The sequence below is a fragment of the Antechinus flavipes genome, chromosome 1 (genome assembly GCF_016432865.1).
Source record: "Antechinus flavipes isolate AdamAnt ecotype Samford, QLD, Australia chromosome 1, AdamAnt_v2, whole genome shotgun sequence".
NCBI lineage: Eukaryota > Metazoa > Chordata > Mammalia > Dasyuromorphia > Dasyuridae > Antechinus > Antechinus flavipes.
The window spans coordinates 98,459,465-98,478,325 of record NC_067398.1 but is presented as its reverse complement, the minus strand read 5'-3'; the positions used below and the strand labels follow the sequence as shown (position 1 = coordinate 98,478,325).

The window sequence follows — 18,861 nt, the reverse complement described above, 5'->3', positions numbered from 1 at the left end:
TGTGATAAAGCCGATAGAGTCCTGGGCCTGGAATTAGGAAAACTTTCTTCAAAATTCAAATTTTCAGAATTCAAATCTGGCCTCAGAAAGAAAATAATGTAAACTATAACAATTCTATTTGTGTGGTCCTCAGTAAGTTACTCAATCCTGTATGCCTCAGTTTCCTCATCTGTAAAATAGGCTGACAAAGGAAATGATAAATCATTTTACTATCTTTATCAAGAAAAATCCAAATGGGGTCATGAAGAATCAGACAAGATTGAAACAACTGAACAACAATTCCAAATTCATCTGAATTCAGCACATTTTTACTAAGTGCCTTCTACGGAACATGTCTTAACAGTAAGCCTTTAGCATAAAAAAAAAAAAAACAAAAACAAAAACAAAACAATTACTGTCACCAAAAAATTCTATCCTAACTTCCAGAATACAGCAAAGACCTCAGCTATTAATTAGGTGCTCTCATTCTTCTCCTTTAACTAGCTGAGAGTCATCAAAAAGGGGTGAAAAAGAAATTTGTACACAGTCATATTAAGAGGCAGGAAAAGGAGGGATTATTTTCAAGTATCCCAGCCAATAATTCTATTGTTCCTGATCATAACAGCTCTTCTTTCAAAATTATCATAACTCCAGACTGGAAGGGATCTTACAAATCACCTAATTTAGGTCTCAACCTGAAGTATGATTGCTTTAAACCCAGGTCACCTATGATTTTACTACCTGGAGCTCATCTCAAGAATTCATCCTTCATATAAACCAGATATGTCTTGTTTACTGATGTAATACCACTTCTCATAAAATCTTCATGGGTATATCCTCCTGAGGAAAGAGCTAATTCTCTTCTTTATCATTTAAAAGCTTTCACAATCTGCCACCACCCTCCCTTTCCTGTCTCATATTACTCTCTTCCACATACTCTTCAGGGAAATTGGAGACTCCCTGAACCCTCTCTGTCATACACTTGGAGTGTTCGCCCTTCCTTTTCTTGACTACTAAACTGTTCAGGCTTGCCTCCAAAGCCAAATCCTCCAAGAGACCTTCTCCTTCAGCCTACCTTGGTAATGGCCATCAAGCACTTTCCCCTTGACCCTCTCAGTGATATTTCTCACTCTTCCCCCACCCAGGACTCTCAGCAAAGGAGGAGTTTTAACAAGTAAATAAAGTGTCCTATTACCTAGATCACTACTTAAGGGGGATGATATTAAGAAATCTCAAAGAAAAAATGGAAAGGCAGTTCATACTTCACTTCTACCTAAGTGGCAAGACATATACACTCTGCCCTGAATAGAGTATCCACTTGATAAATGCTTGTGCTCTGTGGTTGAACTGAGCAGAAATGATCTTCCAATTGGAAAAAAAAATTTATGAATAAGGAAATGAAGGACAAAAGAGACATGAAGCTGTTTGGTGGGAGGGAGTCATTGTGGTATATATGAAAGAACTCTGCACTTGAATTCAAGAATGCTAGACCTTGGTCCAAGCTGTCATTAACTAGATATGTAACCAAGTGTAAATCATTTATTTCTTCTAGGTAACAGTGTTCCAAGAGAATTTATGTTACTCAGAAGATCATTTCCTTTTTGTCTTTGTACTCCTCAGTGCCTAGGTGACTAGTAGGTGCTTAAATGACTACTGAATTTAATTGGAATGTAGTTTTCTTGTCTATAAAAAGGGTGAATTTTATCTATATGATCTCAAAGTCTTCTTTCACTTCAGAAATTCTGATTCAATGATTTTATAACAGTAAGACAATCTTATTTATCTAAATGACTTTAAATATCCTAGTCTAAATGAATCAAAATCAATGCACCAAAATAATCTCTAGGTATTTCAACTGTCACACCATTAGTGATCTTTTTATAAAAACCTGTAAGACTTAAAAGAGCCAAATTTCCTATTTTTTTAAAGGGCAAATACATTCTTCCAAACTATGGACTGGTGACCTGGAAATTCATTCCCAACAAAAATCTAGAATGCATCGTTTTTAAAAAAAATAACTGTGAGTGCTAAGAAAAAATAGCAATAATAGACATCAACATAGGTTCAATAAAAAACAACTCATGACATTTCCTTTAGACAATATAGCAGAGAGGACCAAGGTCTAGACTTGTACTTAAAGTTGGTTGAAATCCTATTTCTGACACTAGTATTGTGATCACAGCCAAGTCATATAATATAACTAAGCCTCAAGTACCTTTCTAAGACATATCCTTACTACATTACACACAAGCTGCGATACCTGATAACTTGATCTCCTAGGATCAAGCGAATGCTAAGAGTTAAAATATTTGGCAATATAACTGTCATATCTGAATTTAAGTCAGACAGATCTAGGCTGAATGTTAGAATAATCAGTAAATTCATAGCTGGCTAAATAACTGTAAAAAATGTCAATTAATTTGGACTGATGACTACTATTTGTTGATATGTCTTCAATAGTAATAGTCTACTAACACTCTATCCTCCTTTATATTGGTCTTAACATTTTTATCAATGCTTGGGATGAAGACATAACTGGTATGCTTATCAAATTTGTGAATAACAGGCAACTGGAAATAATAGCAAATATAGTAAATGTCAGGATCTGGATTTTAAAAGATTCTAATATCCTGGAACAATGGGATGAATTTTATATGATTAAATTTAGTAAAATGATGCAAAAAATCTTTCAATTAGATTTTTAAAAATCAATTGTGCAAGTAGAATAGTGACAAAATGTAGTTTGGAGTAGAGGAAGTTACAAAGAGGGAAAGTTGGTGCAAACAACCGATTCATTTCACCATCTTCCTCAGCATACCCAAAGCTGGAGTTTACTTAAGTACGAGTATAGAAAGAAGCTCTAGTGAAAATAGAAGCATACATAAAAGCCCAACTGTAGCAGCAATCATGATCCAATCTTGCATATTTCTGGGATTTTGTTGACTTCAAGCACTTGAGGCTGATGGTAATAAGAGTTCCCTTCAAGTCAAATACATATAAGATAGAGAACATACTTGAAAAACAATATAGTTCCTCACTCTCAAGAAGCAAAAATACTTGACAATGGGATATGGCACATATGTAAATAACTTAAGATTTAAGGAAGAATATGATGAGACAAAAAAGAGACTTGAATACCCACAGAAATGTTTAGAGAAAAATCACTGTAAAATGCAATAATCTGGGAATGCTTCAAACACCTGTCCAGTGACTCTCCAATTAGCAATGTGAAAAGCTTAGCACAACTTACTTTGCAGTTTCTATTATTCGTAAGGCCTTCTCTGTGTCTCCTTGTAGTTGATATAAAAGTCCCAGTTCATACAGAGTAAATGGCACAAGGTAGTGATCAAATTTTAGTTGTTTCTCACTAGAAATAAAATAAATAAATTAGTTTTGACAATGGAAGAGGTTATACATACACTGATATTTTATTCACCCTTCACTAAAACAGATAAAAAAAAAAGCCTATTTTCTGAGCAAATATAATTTTTAAATTGACATATAATGATACACATAGATGAAAAGCTTTTCACATGAAAAAAAAATTGTTGTGTTTTTATTTTAGGCAAAACATTATTACGGGTATGTACATATGTAGCTTCAAGATTTATTCCAGGAATACAAATTTCCATTTTGAATAAAAATATAATAGATATTCAGGAAAAGACTTCCTTTTAATCCCTAAAGATGAATTTCAGGGATCAAAACTTATTTTGCTTTATTCGGCAAAAATAAGGCAATTGAGAAAGGCAGTATCAGTTCCCAACAATCTAGCAACCATGTACAGATTACAAAGAAAAGCTCATTTCTTTCAGATATTAGACTACGCAATCAAAAAGGGGATATACATTTCAATCTATTTTCCTAAAATATTTTGGTTTTAGAATTCCCAATTCTAACATTTACTTTTTTATACTATCTAATACTGATTCCTGATGTAGGCTCACAATTCTTATGTATCTTATCTTTATATGGATGCCAGATCTCATTTTAAGCACTTCTATCAGAGTTTTATTTTTTATATTTTCATTCTTTCAAACAATCCACATATGCATTATTGAAGTTTAAAAAAAAAAACTCTGAAGCTTTTTGCCTCTTCAGAAACAATTTTAACCAGTGCCTCACTTCTCTAATAGATAGAAAAAGCATTACTGCCACCCAAAGAAGACAACTGAAATCACACTTGTATTTTAATGCTGAAGCTTTTTTTCCTAAAAGAAGATCATTCCTTTTTCCAACAATGAGATGATTGAGACCAGTTTCAATGATCTTGTGATGAAGAGAGCCATCTACACCCAGAGAAAAGACTGTAACAACTGAATGTGGATCACAACATAATATCCTCACTCTTTTTGATGTTGTCCACTTGCATTTTGTATTCTTTTTCATTTTCTTTCCTTTCTGATCTGATTTTTCTTGTGCAACAAGATAATTGTATAAATATTTACATATGTTCGATTTAACATATATTTTTAACATGGCTAATATACATTGGATTACTTGCTATCTAGGGGAATGGTTGGGGGGAAGGAGGGGAAAGGTTTTTTTAAGGGTTTTTTTGTTTGTTTTTTATTAAACCTTTTTATTTTTCAAAACATATGCGTGGACAATTCTTCAACATTAGCCCTTGCAAAACACTGTGTTCCAATTTTTCCTCCTCCCCCCACACCCTCCCCTAGATGGCAAGTAATCCAATATATGTTAAGCATGGTAGAGATATATGTTAAATCCAATATATGCATACATATTTATACAATTATTGTGCCACTCAAGAGAAAAAGAGAAGCAAATAAAATTTGTTATGATGAGCTAAGGAGAAGTTCTCTAGCATACATGGACAAGTTTTCTCCTCCTGGAAGTCAGCTTATATGGGTGTTCCAAAAGTGGTGTAGTTTTAAGGTTTAATAGCTTCAAAGTGCACTAAGATTTTTGGGATGCGCCAGAAAGCTCTAAACTACAGCCTTCAGTTGGAGCAGCGCCTTGTTCATCTATATTGGTAGGTACAAAAGTGAAATACAGTTTACAATGAGTAAAATTGGCATTCAAGTCAGACATACCTCTGGCAGATAAGATGTGTGATCCTTGGCAAAACATGGAACTTCTCAGTACCCCAAGCATCTGATTAAGGTTCTAAGTTTTTGAACTCCTAAATCTTTCTATTGCTATTACTGTATATAACTTCATTTTGCTTGAGTTCATTTAAGTCTTCCCAGGATTTTCTAAAACTATCTTCTTCATCCTTTCTTATAGCTCAACAGTATTCCATTGCATTCATATACCAAAACTTTTGGTATATTTCCCATCTGATGGGGATGATGCACATGCAAAGCACAGCACATTAATCACATTATGAGAAACGGCAGCAAAATGTAAGAGAATGGCAAGAAAATGACTAGGATTACCGTCACTGGTCCCAAGGTTCCTGTCCCAGCACCTACTCCTACCTGGGTCCTCCTCAGTGGAACCTGAAAGTTAATTATCGAGTCCAGAGTCCCCTACGGGAGTAAATTAGACCTCCCCAACCTGGAATGTCCTGATACAATGGAGAGTGCACTTAGTGTTCCCATCTCACCAAAATCTATGAGAAAATCAACACTACTTAAAGTCTCAGAAATCATGAAGGGCCCAAATAACAGAACCTCTTGTCAGCAGGACTTTATCCAGGGCCAGAACATGGCTGAAACCAGACTCAACCAGGAGCCAATTACATGTTGTCTTTTGGGTCCATTCTGTCCCCCAGTTTCTCGGCATGAGACAAAGAAACCAAATACTAATTCACTCTTATTGCTGAAATGGTTTTTTTCAATTCCTTCTGCCCTGGCCATGCCAGGAAATGAGGGTGGGAAAAAGAGGAGACAGGTAAATATCCTAGCCTATTGTCAGCACTCTCTCTGCCCCCCTCTAAGTTCTCTGTGAATCACTATACATGGAGGTAAAAGGCCCATTCTTTAACTTCTCCCAGAGGTAGTATTCTCATAAACATCAGCTCTGTCCCTCCCTAGTTCCTTTTTTGCTCCATTCTCTCCTCTCCCATTGTGTGTCTCAAACCTGGAAAACACCTTGTCTAGTTCTGGATGGAACTTCTCTCTAATGCACTTAGAGCATAAGGAAAAGAACAGATATCCACCTTGCTTTTCACTGCTACTTTGAGATCCTCCCACTGACATTATTAAGAAGCTCCTCCTTCTCTGCAGTTCATCACATCCCACCATATTCCCCCCACACACACACACCTCAAGCCTTATGGTATTTATCTACCAGTTCAATTCAGCAAACCTTTATGAAATGCCAATGTCAGCTGATGTTGATGCAAGGACAAAAAAGAAACAGACCCTGTCTTGAAAGACCTCTAATAGCCCCAAGTCATTCTCCTATCTTTCCTGAATTTGGTGTTTGGCTCACAGTCTTCCTTTCTATTCCAATCCCTAATCTTATACCGAGGGACTTCGGTCTTGCTGCCGTCTCCCTGAATTACCCAGGCCACTCAATTCTTCAACCTTATTAGCTCCTAGGATCTGCACTTTCTTTCTATCTCAACCACACTAGTCCATGTCTCAGATCTCACCTTTGTCATCAATAACCATGCAAACACCAAGAATCTGAATTCTGAAGTTCTTTTTTCTGATCACACCTTCCTAGTTGCTGTCTCTCTGCCACAATCTTTCCTAAATTTACTAACCATCTTCATTACAACTTTTCTGTCCTTCCCAATATATCATCCTTCTTCTTTCTTCTGGACTCAGTTTTTGTTTTGGCCCCAGAGTAACTAGTTCAGCCATATCCTTGCTCCTTTGTTGTATTGCTACTCATGTCTTTGGTACACATCTGGGCCAGGTACATCCACCAGATTTATGCCATATACTCTTAACTAAATCCTCACTATTTATTGCACAGCAGTATTTTATATATCCTTTTGATTATCACATGACTCACATCAACTATTCCAAACCTTCTCTTTACTCAATTCCCTCACTCAAGATTATTCCCTGCTTCTTCCCTCTTAGCAGAAAATTTTACCCTCTTCTTTCCTATGTCTATATCTAAAAATTCTCAAAATTATTTCTCATTCTCTCTTCCTTTGATCCAGTCTTTGAAGAAGTAGCTCTTTTCCTTGTAAAGGCCAATCTCTTCTATTTGAATTCATTTCCATCCTTCTCCCCTCCGTTATCTCCTGAAGTTTGCCCTTTCAGTCATTCCCTTTCACATTTATTATCAATCTCTTCTTACCTAATGACTCCTCTCTCTAAAATCAGTCCTATAAATTACACTCTCCTACTGCCAACTTCTTAATGGATATCGCTGATTGGATGGATGATCTATTAGCATCTAATCAACAAGCCCAAAATGGAATTCTATATTTATCATCAGCCAGCAAGTCTTATTTTCTTATTCCTCACTACATCTCTTTCATCCTTTTCTTTCAATTCATGCTGATATTTTAGTTCAGATTCTTCTTACTAATTTGGACTACAGAAAAACTCAGCACTGCATCTAAACAACTACAAACCCTATAAATAAGTCCCCCAATTCCAGTTTCTCCCCTCTTTAAACCATCCTTCACATAAACACCAAAATAGTATATGCAAGGCTCTGCTCTATGACACTTACCTATTCAAAAATCTTACATAGTTTCCTGATGCTTCTGGAATAAAATGGAATCCAGCATTTAACATGTAAAGCCATCAGCACTCTGACTCCAACCTATACTTTCTAACCCATCGCCCATCACTGATGCTCCTGTCGAACAGGCCATAAGCTGTCCCCCGACCCTGGAATCCCATATGCCATTTCTGTGTCTCAGTTAAAGCCATTCCCCAGATCTAGAGGCCCCGGCCTCCCTCATTGCAGCCTCTCCTCCAAGGCACAGCTCAAGTCCCTCTCCGCCAGGAACCCTTCCATGATCCTCATTCTCCCCTACAGCGAGGAGTGCTCACTCCTGCTCATCTAGGTCCCTGTATGAGCTCCTGGAGAACAAGGACTGCTCTCATTCCTATTTTTGAGTCCCTAGGACTGAGCACAGTCTCTTATATCTGGGGGAGGAGGGTGATGGTGCTGAACCGTTCTCAGTCATGTCCCAATGATCTTCATGACCCAACAAGGGATTTCTTGCCAAAGACTCTGGAGAGGTTTGCCATTTCCTTCTCTAGCTCACATGACAGATGAGGAAACCAAGGCACACAGGATAAAGTGGTTTCTCCAGGATCACAAAGCTAGTATCTAAGGCCAGATTTGAAATAATGAAGATAATAAGCCTTTCAATACAACGGCCTAATATCAGTATCACTTATATCATTTGCCTGCCCATTCATCTAATAGATACAAAGTATCTACTAATATTGGTTAAATACAAGGTGGATTTAAAAAGAGCTATATTTGCCTATTATTCCTCACAATGTGCTTTTCATCATATTTTCCCAATCCCACCCAAAATGAATTTAATATGGACATTCCTTAAGTGTCCGAAAGTCTATGACCACATGAAACAGATCTCATCCAAACAACCATGTCACTTCTTAAAGCAATTCTCAACTCAAATAAATATCAGATTCTAAGATTTTAAAATAGAATTGTCTGTCTTACCTTTTGTCCAGAATTAAAATACCTAAAAGGACAATAATTGTAATATTCTCTCTAAAATGTAATTTTCTCTGTTGAGGTTTTCTTGGGGTCTCTGGGAGCAGCCCATAACATATCCTTGTAGGATTAAATCAATCATACTGAACCATGCTAAATTAGATAACTATTGTCTCTATCAATTCCACTGACTTAGTACCTTGTAAGAATCCTTTGTTTCAAGTTCAGAGTTCTGTCCTATAACAAATAATGAGCAAAGAATCCTGTTTCTTTCTAATAAATTCTACATCTACATACTATAGATCTTCAGCCAGGAAGAATTTACTCCTCTTTCTCCACTCTTTCTTCCTCTCATTGTATGGAGACAGTATGCTATAGTTAGTTAAAATGAAAAGGAATATTCCTTTTTTTTTTTTTTTTTTTTTGCTGTGGCAATTGGGGTTAAGTGACTTGCCCAGGGTCACATAGCCAGGAAATGTTAAGTATCTGAGGCCACATTTGAACTCAGGTCCTCCTGACTTCAGGGCTGGTGCTCTATTCACTGCACCACCTAGCTGCCCCTCTTTTGATTTTTGACTCTCAGTAAAAATGGTAATAGGAATAAAGTGGCCATTGGTAAAGAGACCTAAGCATAGGGATAAGTGAGATCTAGGAAATTGTCAACATATTTATCCATATTAATAGAAAGAATATTTCTTTTCAAAGAAGATGGAAATGTTCTACAAAAAAATAAGCAGATGCTGAGAAAATTTGTCACCTGGAATTCTAAACTAGTCTGGAAATATATTACTTAAGTAGGTCAGAAATTAACTCTCCAAATGTAAACCTCCAATATCAAAGGCAGAATACCTCTATTTAAGTGTCCATTATCCAAAGACTAACCCTAGCTAAGTTTGGAAATACTTATACCCTGAATACTGAACAGCTCTAAAGAAATATTTTCTTATTCTTCTTTTTTTTTGGAGGAGAAGTGGCGCATACCAACTTGAGAAACTGTACATTAAAACATGTAAGGATGGAATTGCAACTGGCATAAGTAGGATGAAAAGCTATACTAAAGAATTCATGGATCTTTTCAAGTAAATTCAAGGCATTAAGGAAAACTCAAAATGAAATCCAACCAATATAAAGGTTCTCAGGAAAATTAAACAAATAATATAGGCCATCAATTTGAATTATCAAAAAGCAAAAAGATAGTAACAAGAGGTCAGAGTACATTCATCTCTCAGAGCAGTTTTCAAAAAACCAACAACAGGATGTACTTGTATGGCTTTTTATTTTACCTTTGAATAACCTGATTGAAACACAGTTCAGCTTGCAAGAGTCGTCCTAAGTGCTTCAGACAGAGACCTTTCAGTAACTGCACCAAACACTGGTCATCCGTGAAGTAATCATTGCACTCTTAAAATACAAACGGAAAAAAAAAGTATTTTAAAATTAAAGTTAAAATCAAAAGTTAGAGCTGTCAATTTGTGAAATTTCTAATAAAGAGCCTGCTTAAAATTATGGGAAATGTTTGTCATTTCAAATTATGAAAACTTATGCTGTTTCTCTCAATACAGTACTTAGGATACTCTTGGAAAGAATGTCAATCATATTGCAAAAACAAATGTTTGTTCTTACAGGATGTTATACCTTATGCATTAGCACTTTTGAGTTTTATTTATCAAGAATTTAAATTTTTACCTTCTTTAAAAGGGATTTGAGACATCTGCATCCCAAATTTCAAGGGCCCAAATGCAATGCTGGGGAATCAAAAAGGCTACAAAAGCCTGGAGATCTAAGAAAAGGCTCCAGGAAGTCTATCAGAAGCAGAGCAATAACAAGGGGGCTGTCTTAGATTGTTGTTGTGCCTCATAACAGTGTTGGCTGCAACGGGAGGAGAGGGTAACACACACATATGGAGAGACAGATGGCTTCATACCCATTAAAAATTCAGGAAGTAAAATACCCTCTTCAGATCATCATGTTTACAACTCATTATCAATTCTCCTAGGTTCCATTCTTTTTGAAAAAGAACTACCAAATAAAATTAGACAAAACAGTGCTAAGGCAGATGAAAGACATTTTAGGATTCGATCAAACTCCTGGCTCCTTGACTAAAAATATTAAGATTTTCCTTTCTCTTTTAAAGAAGATTTATCTTAAATGAAAATTGATTTTACTACTTAGTAAGGTATGAAAGCAATATATAAATATTTATTATTGTTGTTATGATTAGAGAACCTTCACCTTGAATAAATTTTAGTATCCTAAAATCAAAAGCTGGAAAAGATCCTAGAAATCATTTAGTTTAACTCACATATTTTATACATAAGAAAATTTAGAATCAGAAAGGGGAAGTGATTTGTGCTAAAGATTAGACAAAATAATCAGCATAGCCAGGATACTTCCTGATGTCTTCCAACCTCAAATCAAATGTTCTCTCCCCTCAATTGTATGACCTCTATATTATTTCATGCTGTCAAGAGTTGTGATAACATTTTGTTAATAGTGCTATTAAAGCTGGTTGGACACTAAAAGATGGATTTCATCAAATCAATGAGTAGCAGAAACATTCTAAGCATGACAATTAGAAACACAGGCCTTCCTCTGGTTTTTAATATAAGAGCAGAGATTATTAAAAAAAAAAAAAAAGGTTGGCTCAGATACCCCATTTCTCCAAAATTCTTACTAAAATAACTGTCTCTCTTTAGCTTGCACAACTTTGTGACAAACATAATAGTTATTTAGTTCAAAACATAAATCATGACATCATGGAACTCAGAGTTAAAAAGAAAAACCCTTAGGAGGTTTTACAGATAAGAAAACTGAATCTGGGTAAGTGATTTTTTTCATACTCACATTAGCAGTCAGATTTTAAACTCAGATCATCTGATTCCAAATGTAATTTTTTTCCCCACTATACCAAATAACCTCTAAGATTAGAAAACATTTATTTCTGATGCTTAAGAACAAATTGCTAATGGACTAGGTATTTGGGGAAGTCAGAAAATAATAATGAGATCGGCTGACACTGGTATTATATTCAACTAAAGGTCATTTTGTTGTTGTTCAGTCATTTTTCAATCATTTCCAACCTGTGACCTCACTTAGGATTTTCTTGGCAAAGATATTGGAGAAGTCTGCCACTTCCTTCTCTAGCTCATTTTACAGATGAAAAACTGAGGCAAATCAGATTTATTTGTACAAGGACACACAACAAAAGTGTATGAAGCAAAATTTGAACTCAGCTCTTCCTGATTCCAGGCCTAACTCTCTATCCATTGCCCTACCAGGACACTTCACATATATAAGTCTATATCAGTAAATATCAGTATCATAAAATGGGATTATAATTTGTATAAAAAATTCATTTTTAGGGGCACTGGATAGAGAATCAGCCCTGTAGTCAGGAGGACTTAAGTTCAAATTTAACCTCAGACACTTAACATTTGCTGGCTGTGTGACCCTGGACAAGTCACTTAACTCCAATAGCCTCACCAAAAAAATAAATTCATTTTAAAAAATATAAAATAGTTGTAGCAAATGAAAAATGAGAAGCAACAAAGGAAAACAAAAGATTCCTTCTCTAACTCAGGTAACCTTATCAAACTGAGCTTGCTTTAGTGTCAGGAAGACTTAGTCCCAGGCTTACCTCTGATGCATAGTAAATGAGTGACTATCAGGGCTCCAAATAAATGGTAAAGACTATAAATTACAGGAAAGTTGTGAAGATGCATAAATGGATGTAGTGCTCAAACCAGGAATTCCCTATACTGATAATATCATAGCTTAATATATGTATTCCATTTTTTTCATTGTCAATTAAGCTCAACAAACCATAAGATAACTCAGCTCCCATGTAAGATTTGTTTGAAATTTTAAAACAGACCTCTAATGGAAATGATTACAGCATACTAACACTAAGCTAGCTAAAATCCCAATTTTTATAAAATATTTGGAAAATCAATCTTCATATCTTCCAGGGAGAACACTAAATGCCTCCACCATCATCTTTGACTTAAGTTATTTCTCTTATTTCCTTTAAAGGTCAGAGACATAACAAACAAATCACTCACAAAGTACAGGAAATGGTGAGGCTGAACTAGTCAGCTTCATAATTCCATTCTTATTTTGCAAGAAGTGATTTCTGCTTCTAAGATCAGCTAACACGGATAAAAGGTCAATGCTGTCTCTTGATTAACTGGAGGAAAAAATGCAAAAGCCTAACCAAGGAGCTACTATCATCCTTGTCAGTGTGCTAAATTGTGAGAAGAACACAGCCGGACTTAGGAAATCTAGATTCAAGTCAAGATCATGCAATTTACTGACTGGATAACCATGGATAAGACCCAAATTCTGAGCTTCAACTTACTCCTCCAAAATGGGGATAATAATACCTGCATTATTAATAATTACATCTCTCCAGAATTGTTTTCAGGAAAGCATTTCATAAACCTTGAAGTCCTTCCATAAATATCAGGAATAATAATAAATGTCACTTAAAGCATGTGGAAAGTGAACTTTAGCAAAAGGAAAATGCTCTTACCCAATGTCCATTGCCTTTTCTTCGTTTTTAACCACATTCATATCCTTGAAATAATTTCCTAAACCTATTGCATCTATCATACCAATGATGTCATATAAGAACAAGGGGAAACAGAGGGAGTCATTCTTAATTGTAAATGTGTATTCTACTCTAAGAAACTACTTTTAAATTATCTTTTTGGTTCACATTTTAATATCATGTATTCTTGCTTGTAATTAACTATTTTTCAAACAATTAGAGGGCACACTAGCATGTACAGAGAAAACCCATTTTATTTGGTAAGGTCATGGTTCTCTCTGGTAGGAGTTCCTGATGCGCAAAGTTTGAAAGATTCTCAATTAGCTGGACAGTAGGTCCACTGAAAGAAACGAGGAATGTTCCTCAAGCCTTGAACAGAAAATTCACAATTCAGAAAATTTATGAATATATATTTTGTTGAACACAATTGTAAGAAGAAAGAAAAAAAGAGCTACATTAGTTGCTATATTTCCAGAAAAACTTAAGTGATGTTTTGTGGAGAAGATATTAGGATGAAGGACACTTCTCACTTAAGGGTAATTTCTCTACCCTTAAGCCCCACCATGGACATTCATTCATTTGGCAAACATTATTATTAAGTGCCTTAGAAGTAGCTAACTACATGGCTAATAGATAAAGTGTTGGGCTTGAAGTAAAAAAGACTAATATTTGAAGCCAATTTCACTTAACCTCTCAAATTTAATGGTAATAATAATAGTTCCTACCTGATAAAACTGTAGTAAAATACTTTGCATATATTAAAGTATATAATTGTTAGCTCTTGATAATATTTATGTAAATGCTAATTACATAAAGTATGTAATAAATAAGGAGTCGAATATGGGCCACATTATATTAAATATTGAAGGATAGGGGATTTGGAACTGAGAACTAAAGATACAAGTCAGGAGTTTTATTTATTGTCTCTAACCTCAGTTTTGTCTATAAAATTTAAAGGATAATATCAGTAACTCATGGGGGTAGTAATAAAATACAGCACTTTAAACCTTAAACAACTATAAAAATGCGAGTAGTTGTTAGCAGTAATATTAGTAGTAGGGATACCTGCACATATATAATTGACTACTGGTTGTATCTGAATATTTTAATTAGCTTATAATGGCCAAGGACAAATGCCTTGTTATTTGTGATTTATTTCTGCTTTGTAAAACTGTATATTCAAAAATTAATAAATATGACCAAATTAGGTGAATAAAAAGTTAATTTATTCAAGAGACTGCACAAATTGTGTAAAACCAATTTTTAAAAAACTTAAGGTCATTTATTTGTTCTTTGAAATGTCATGCATTTAGATTATTTTTGCATTTATGCCAAGGGGAACTCTTTTAATTTGGCATTTACATCAATATGGCAGGTCTGTCAGATTAGTATGGTTACAGAACTATAAAACTGAAGACAACACAAAGGAAGAAATGTCATCTTCACAGAATCTAATCTACACTTATACATACTTTCACGTGACTCTTTTCCAAACCGTGAAAATCTTTCCCTCCTCTTTGTATGCTCCCATCTTGTTGCATTCTCTTCTTCGTGCTTTCCTGTAGCCCAGAATTCAAAGGGATTGTTTTTATGTCCACTGCTCAATCCCTGCAGATGAACAATTCAAATTTTTTGGCTATTCTACCTAAGCTCCAGCCCAGCTATGGTACTGAAGTTTTATAACTTTTCTGTGAAAAGGGGGTGGGAAAAAAAGAAAAAAAGGAACTTCTTTTAGTTGTATAATTTTTTTTTTATAATTTCGCTGTCCTTCATATACAAAGTGACATTAATGATATATTTATCAGTAGAGTTATTTTGAAATTTTTCAGTAAAAGAATTGAGTCATCAATTATCTCTTACCTGTGACCAATGATTCTAGTTGTGAGATGACTGGATGGGTTTAAAAGCTCAGCAGTGATACTTTTTCTTTGTGGCCCATTTGGGGTCTATAGAATCATATAATCTTAAAGGAGTTGGGGCCTTTAGATTACATCTAGTTCAGGATCTTAATCTGGGATCCATGGACCCATAAGAGATCTATAGACAACAAAGTCCATGAACTTGAAGGGAAAAATACATCTTTAATATAATTGATTTCTGGGGTAATAATATGTACTTTATCTTATATATTTAAAAAATATTATATCTATGGGCTTCAACATACTGCCATAAAGATCCATGATGCAAAAAAGGTTAAAAATGCTGATCTTGTTAAATGTTAAATGGTTTAGACTCCACTTAAATAACTCCAGTAATAATGAGCTTCCTAATTTGTTGATCTGTTGAACAGTTCTAAATATTAGAAAAAATTCTTAAGATAAACCTTTATCTGTCTTCCTTTGAATTTTACCTCTGCCTTCCGGGAATAACACTGAATTAATATATTCCCACTTTCCCATTATAGACTTTCAAATAATTAAAAGATTACTATGCCAATCCTCAGTCTTCTTTTTCAAATTAAAAAGGCCCAAATCCATCAAACATTCTTCATTTAGCATGATTTCCAGATAATTCAATCTTCTGCTTACTTTTATATTGATACACTCCAGATTAACAAGACTTTCTCTTAAAAATATGGTTCCCAAAACTAATAATAGTATTCCAGATTGGTTCTGACTACAGAGTGGTCCTAATACATGTGAATAATGCGTCCTAGGAATAGTCCTATGTATTCAAAAGTACATTATAGGAAGTTCTATTTGTGTAAATATGGTGAAGAGTTCCAACTCAATGGAAATATGCAATGCATATTTAAATGATTCATAAATGGTTCAGGGTTATTATCACTAATTGGTAGTAACCTATAGTGCAGAATATGACAGGACAAGGTCCTCTTCTTTTGATGTCTTATAATGAAAGTTTGCATCAACTTTTATTAGCTGTTTTATCACACTGGTGGCACATTCTGTAACCAACTAAATGCAGCACATCTTTTTATCATTAACTCCTATTCAAGTCTTTTTTTCATCCTATAACTGTATAATTAATTTTTAAAAACTAATTTCAAGACCTTCTATTTATCCCTGCTAAATCTCATGTTGTTTGTTTCAACCCAGAATTCCAGCCAAAGAACTTTGATTCTGTTATCCAATATATTAATTATTCTCTACACCTATAAACTTGATAACCATGCCTTATTTGTCTTCATCCAAATTGCTGGATTTAACATTGACTAGAAGATAACCAAATATAAAGCTTTGGGCCTACATCACTAGAAAATTTAGAATCACTACAAATTTCATTCCAGTTTAATATCAATACATTAATCAGCATTTTTTTCAGCCCTCTTATTCAACTAGCTTCAAATTCACTTAATTGAATATAGTCTGTATTTATCCATCTTGTTCACAAGGATACAATAAACGACAAAACCAAATGCCTTGCTGAAACTAAATAATATACATCTCTATAAAGGTCCTCTTTTCTAACAAATATACGATGTTATAAAAAAAGGAAATGACATTTTGGTTTAATGTTCTTTGTGAACTTATATTAATTCTGATCATCACTAATTTTTTCTTTAGTGTTTATGATTCATTCTAGAATTTTCCTAAGCATCAATATTAATTTCACCAGTCTATCACATAATTTTTAATTTATTAATAGCATATATTAACCAAGGTAAATGATTCATTTGTATTATTTTTACCATCAATGGAGGGAAAATGTAATTTATGATCAAGTAACAGTAAGTTTAGGAATGTTGAGAGCTTTTTCATATCTGACATGGCTCCCTATCTCTCTTTCCAGCATTTTTACACCTTACTCATCCCTATAGTCTGTGACTCAGTGATACCTAAATCTCTTTTCTATACTTCAAACAAGTATTATATATATCAATATATATATATATATATATATATATCAATAAGGATATGAACTACAGACATTTTCACTGGTTGACCCCCAACCTTGTCTCTTGGCTTCCATCATCCAAAAAGCCACATTTATTACTATCAAAATAGAATCATATCTAATTAATGGGTAACTTTTTCCATTCAAAAAATTTATAAACTGAAATTTGGACCAAATCAAACTGTTGCTTTAGAAATCCTCAAGTGCCTTATTTCTCTTTACCATCTAAGAAGCTGAACTTGATAGAATACAGTTCAGCTCTAATCTATAAATCAGATTTTTTCAACTTATTGAATTTTGGGGTTTTTAACTATTTTTGATATTGAACATCTTAAATGAATTTTATTCCTAAATGATATAGCCACTTTCAAAGTAATTATATTGTTAGATTAGCTTTAGTATTTATGGTAAGCCCTTTACTTTGGTAACATTCCCAAAATAATGTGGAGGCTCTTGTAATATGAAGGCAATAACCCATGGAATTTATCAAAGACAACTTAAGACAATGAACTAGTTTAAAATAGATAAATCTTCTTCCAAAGTGAGGAAACATTTAATTTTTGATAAAATCTCAGTTTGGAAACAAAGAGTTTCCCTATCGCATTTCAGAAATCCAAGATTCTTTAAGAGGCCTCAAGAAGATCTCATGGAAATCACAAACAAAAAGAATCCAAGTTAAAGCAAATTTCCCTGGTGGTACTTTAGCACAGTTAACAATTGCTCCCTGTGACTCATATGAAACAGAATCTTGTGGAGAACTTCAGTTTTATCTCTTCTCTCACAAAGTTTGTCTATAGCACACATGAATTAAAATCACTGAAAAATGATCTAGAAGGACAAATGGGAAAGATATAAAGAAAGAGGTACAGCTTTCATGTTCTTACCTTTCATACTTACTTGTTTCATTTTGTAAAGTTGTTTCTGCTTTTTCAATAGTGATTAAGAGATTTTCTGTGAGATCAGGTCTTTTGCCTACTACAGTAAAACCATTCCAGATGTACATCATTTCCTAGAGTGGGGGAAAAGGAAAGGAGGCAAGAATCATATTTAACTGATCTTATATAACAAATGATTCTGTTTAATCTGGATTCTGTTGATGATTTTTAACACATTTTTTAAAATGTATGCCTGTTGTTTATATAAAATGTTTCCAAGAAATTCACTGAAATGAACATTAGGAATATTTTATTGGGCTCGTGTTCTTTTATATCATTAAAACATGTTGCAGCCCAGTAATGTAATCCAATATGGGGAAAACTAGTTTATTTAAAGACCATATGGCTAAATGACAGCTCCTGAAAATGTAAACTAATGCTCTCTCACTGCAGGTTACATTTAATAGGCCAAGAAATTAGAATTTTTTCTGACAAAGAACAAATGAGTTTTTTCCTGGAAATATCTCCCTTTTCTATCTGAGAGTACATTAGACAGGGAAAAAAACTAAAGAAAAATGTAACATTCTCTGAAAAGATTTAAAACTAAGAAGCAGTGAATTAATACAGGTCTTTGAGGAAAACAAAAGAGGAAAAATCATCTTCACTTAAAGTACTAAAAACTAAACTGAATCTAAGTCAGAAAATTATTTTATAGACAAGAATTATGATATTTAATATAACAAGTAATGCCTCATATGATGTGGCTGGTGCACTCTAATTTTATAAAATGAAGAAAGTTACAAATAAATAGCTTTCATCAGAAAATGAAAAAAACACCTTTCATGGAATGCCCTGAATGTCAGAACACATTCATTCCAATCTCCTACACTATTTCCTCTCCAGACGTGAGCTGAATGTCTGAGGTGTTAAATTTAAGCAGATTGTTACCTCAATCAATCAATTAACAAGTATCCATTAAATCTTAATTGCAATAAGAACACATTTTACAAACATAAAACAAAAAACACT

General features: G+C 34.1%; 1 protein-coding gene across 7 annotated transcripts in view; it reads right to left on the bottom strand.

Moving 5' to 3' along the window:
- The window catches only part of TTC39B (tetratricopeptide repeat domain 39B), a 136,560-nt gene that overhangs the window by 8,939 nt on the left and 108,760 nt on the right, over positions 1-18,861 (bottom strand). For 4 of the 7 annotated variants that reach the window (XM_051987159.1, XM_051987169.1, XM_051987139.1 and 1 more), the window contains 4 exons: positions 17,855-17,966; positions 14,575-14,661; positions 9,837-9,954; positions 3,230-3,346 (listed from right to left, as the gene is read on the bottom strand). In XM_051987159.1, coding sequence (XP_051843119.1) covers positions 3,230-3,346; positions 9,837-9,954; positions 14,575-14,661; positions 17,855-17,966 — 434 coding nt within the window. Of the gene's footprint in view, positions 1-3,229; positions 3,347-9,836; positions 9,955-14,574; positions 14,711-17,841; positions 17,967-18,861 lie in introns of those variants that run through there. The other 3 variants (XM_051987149.1, XM_051987179.1, XM_051987188.1) reach the window with 3 other exon arrangements.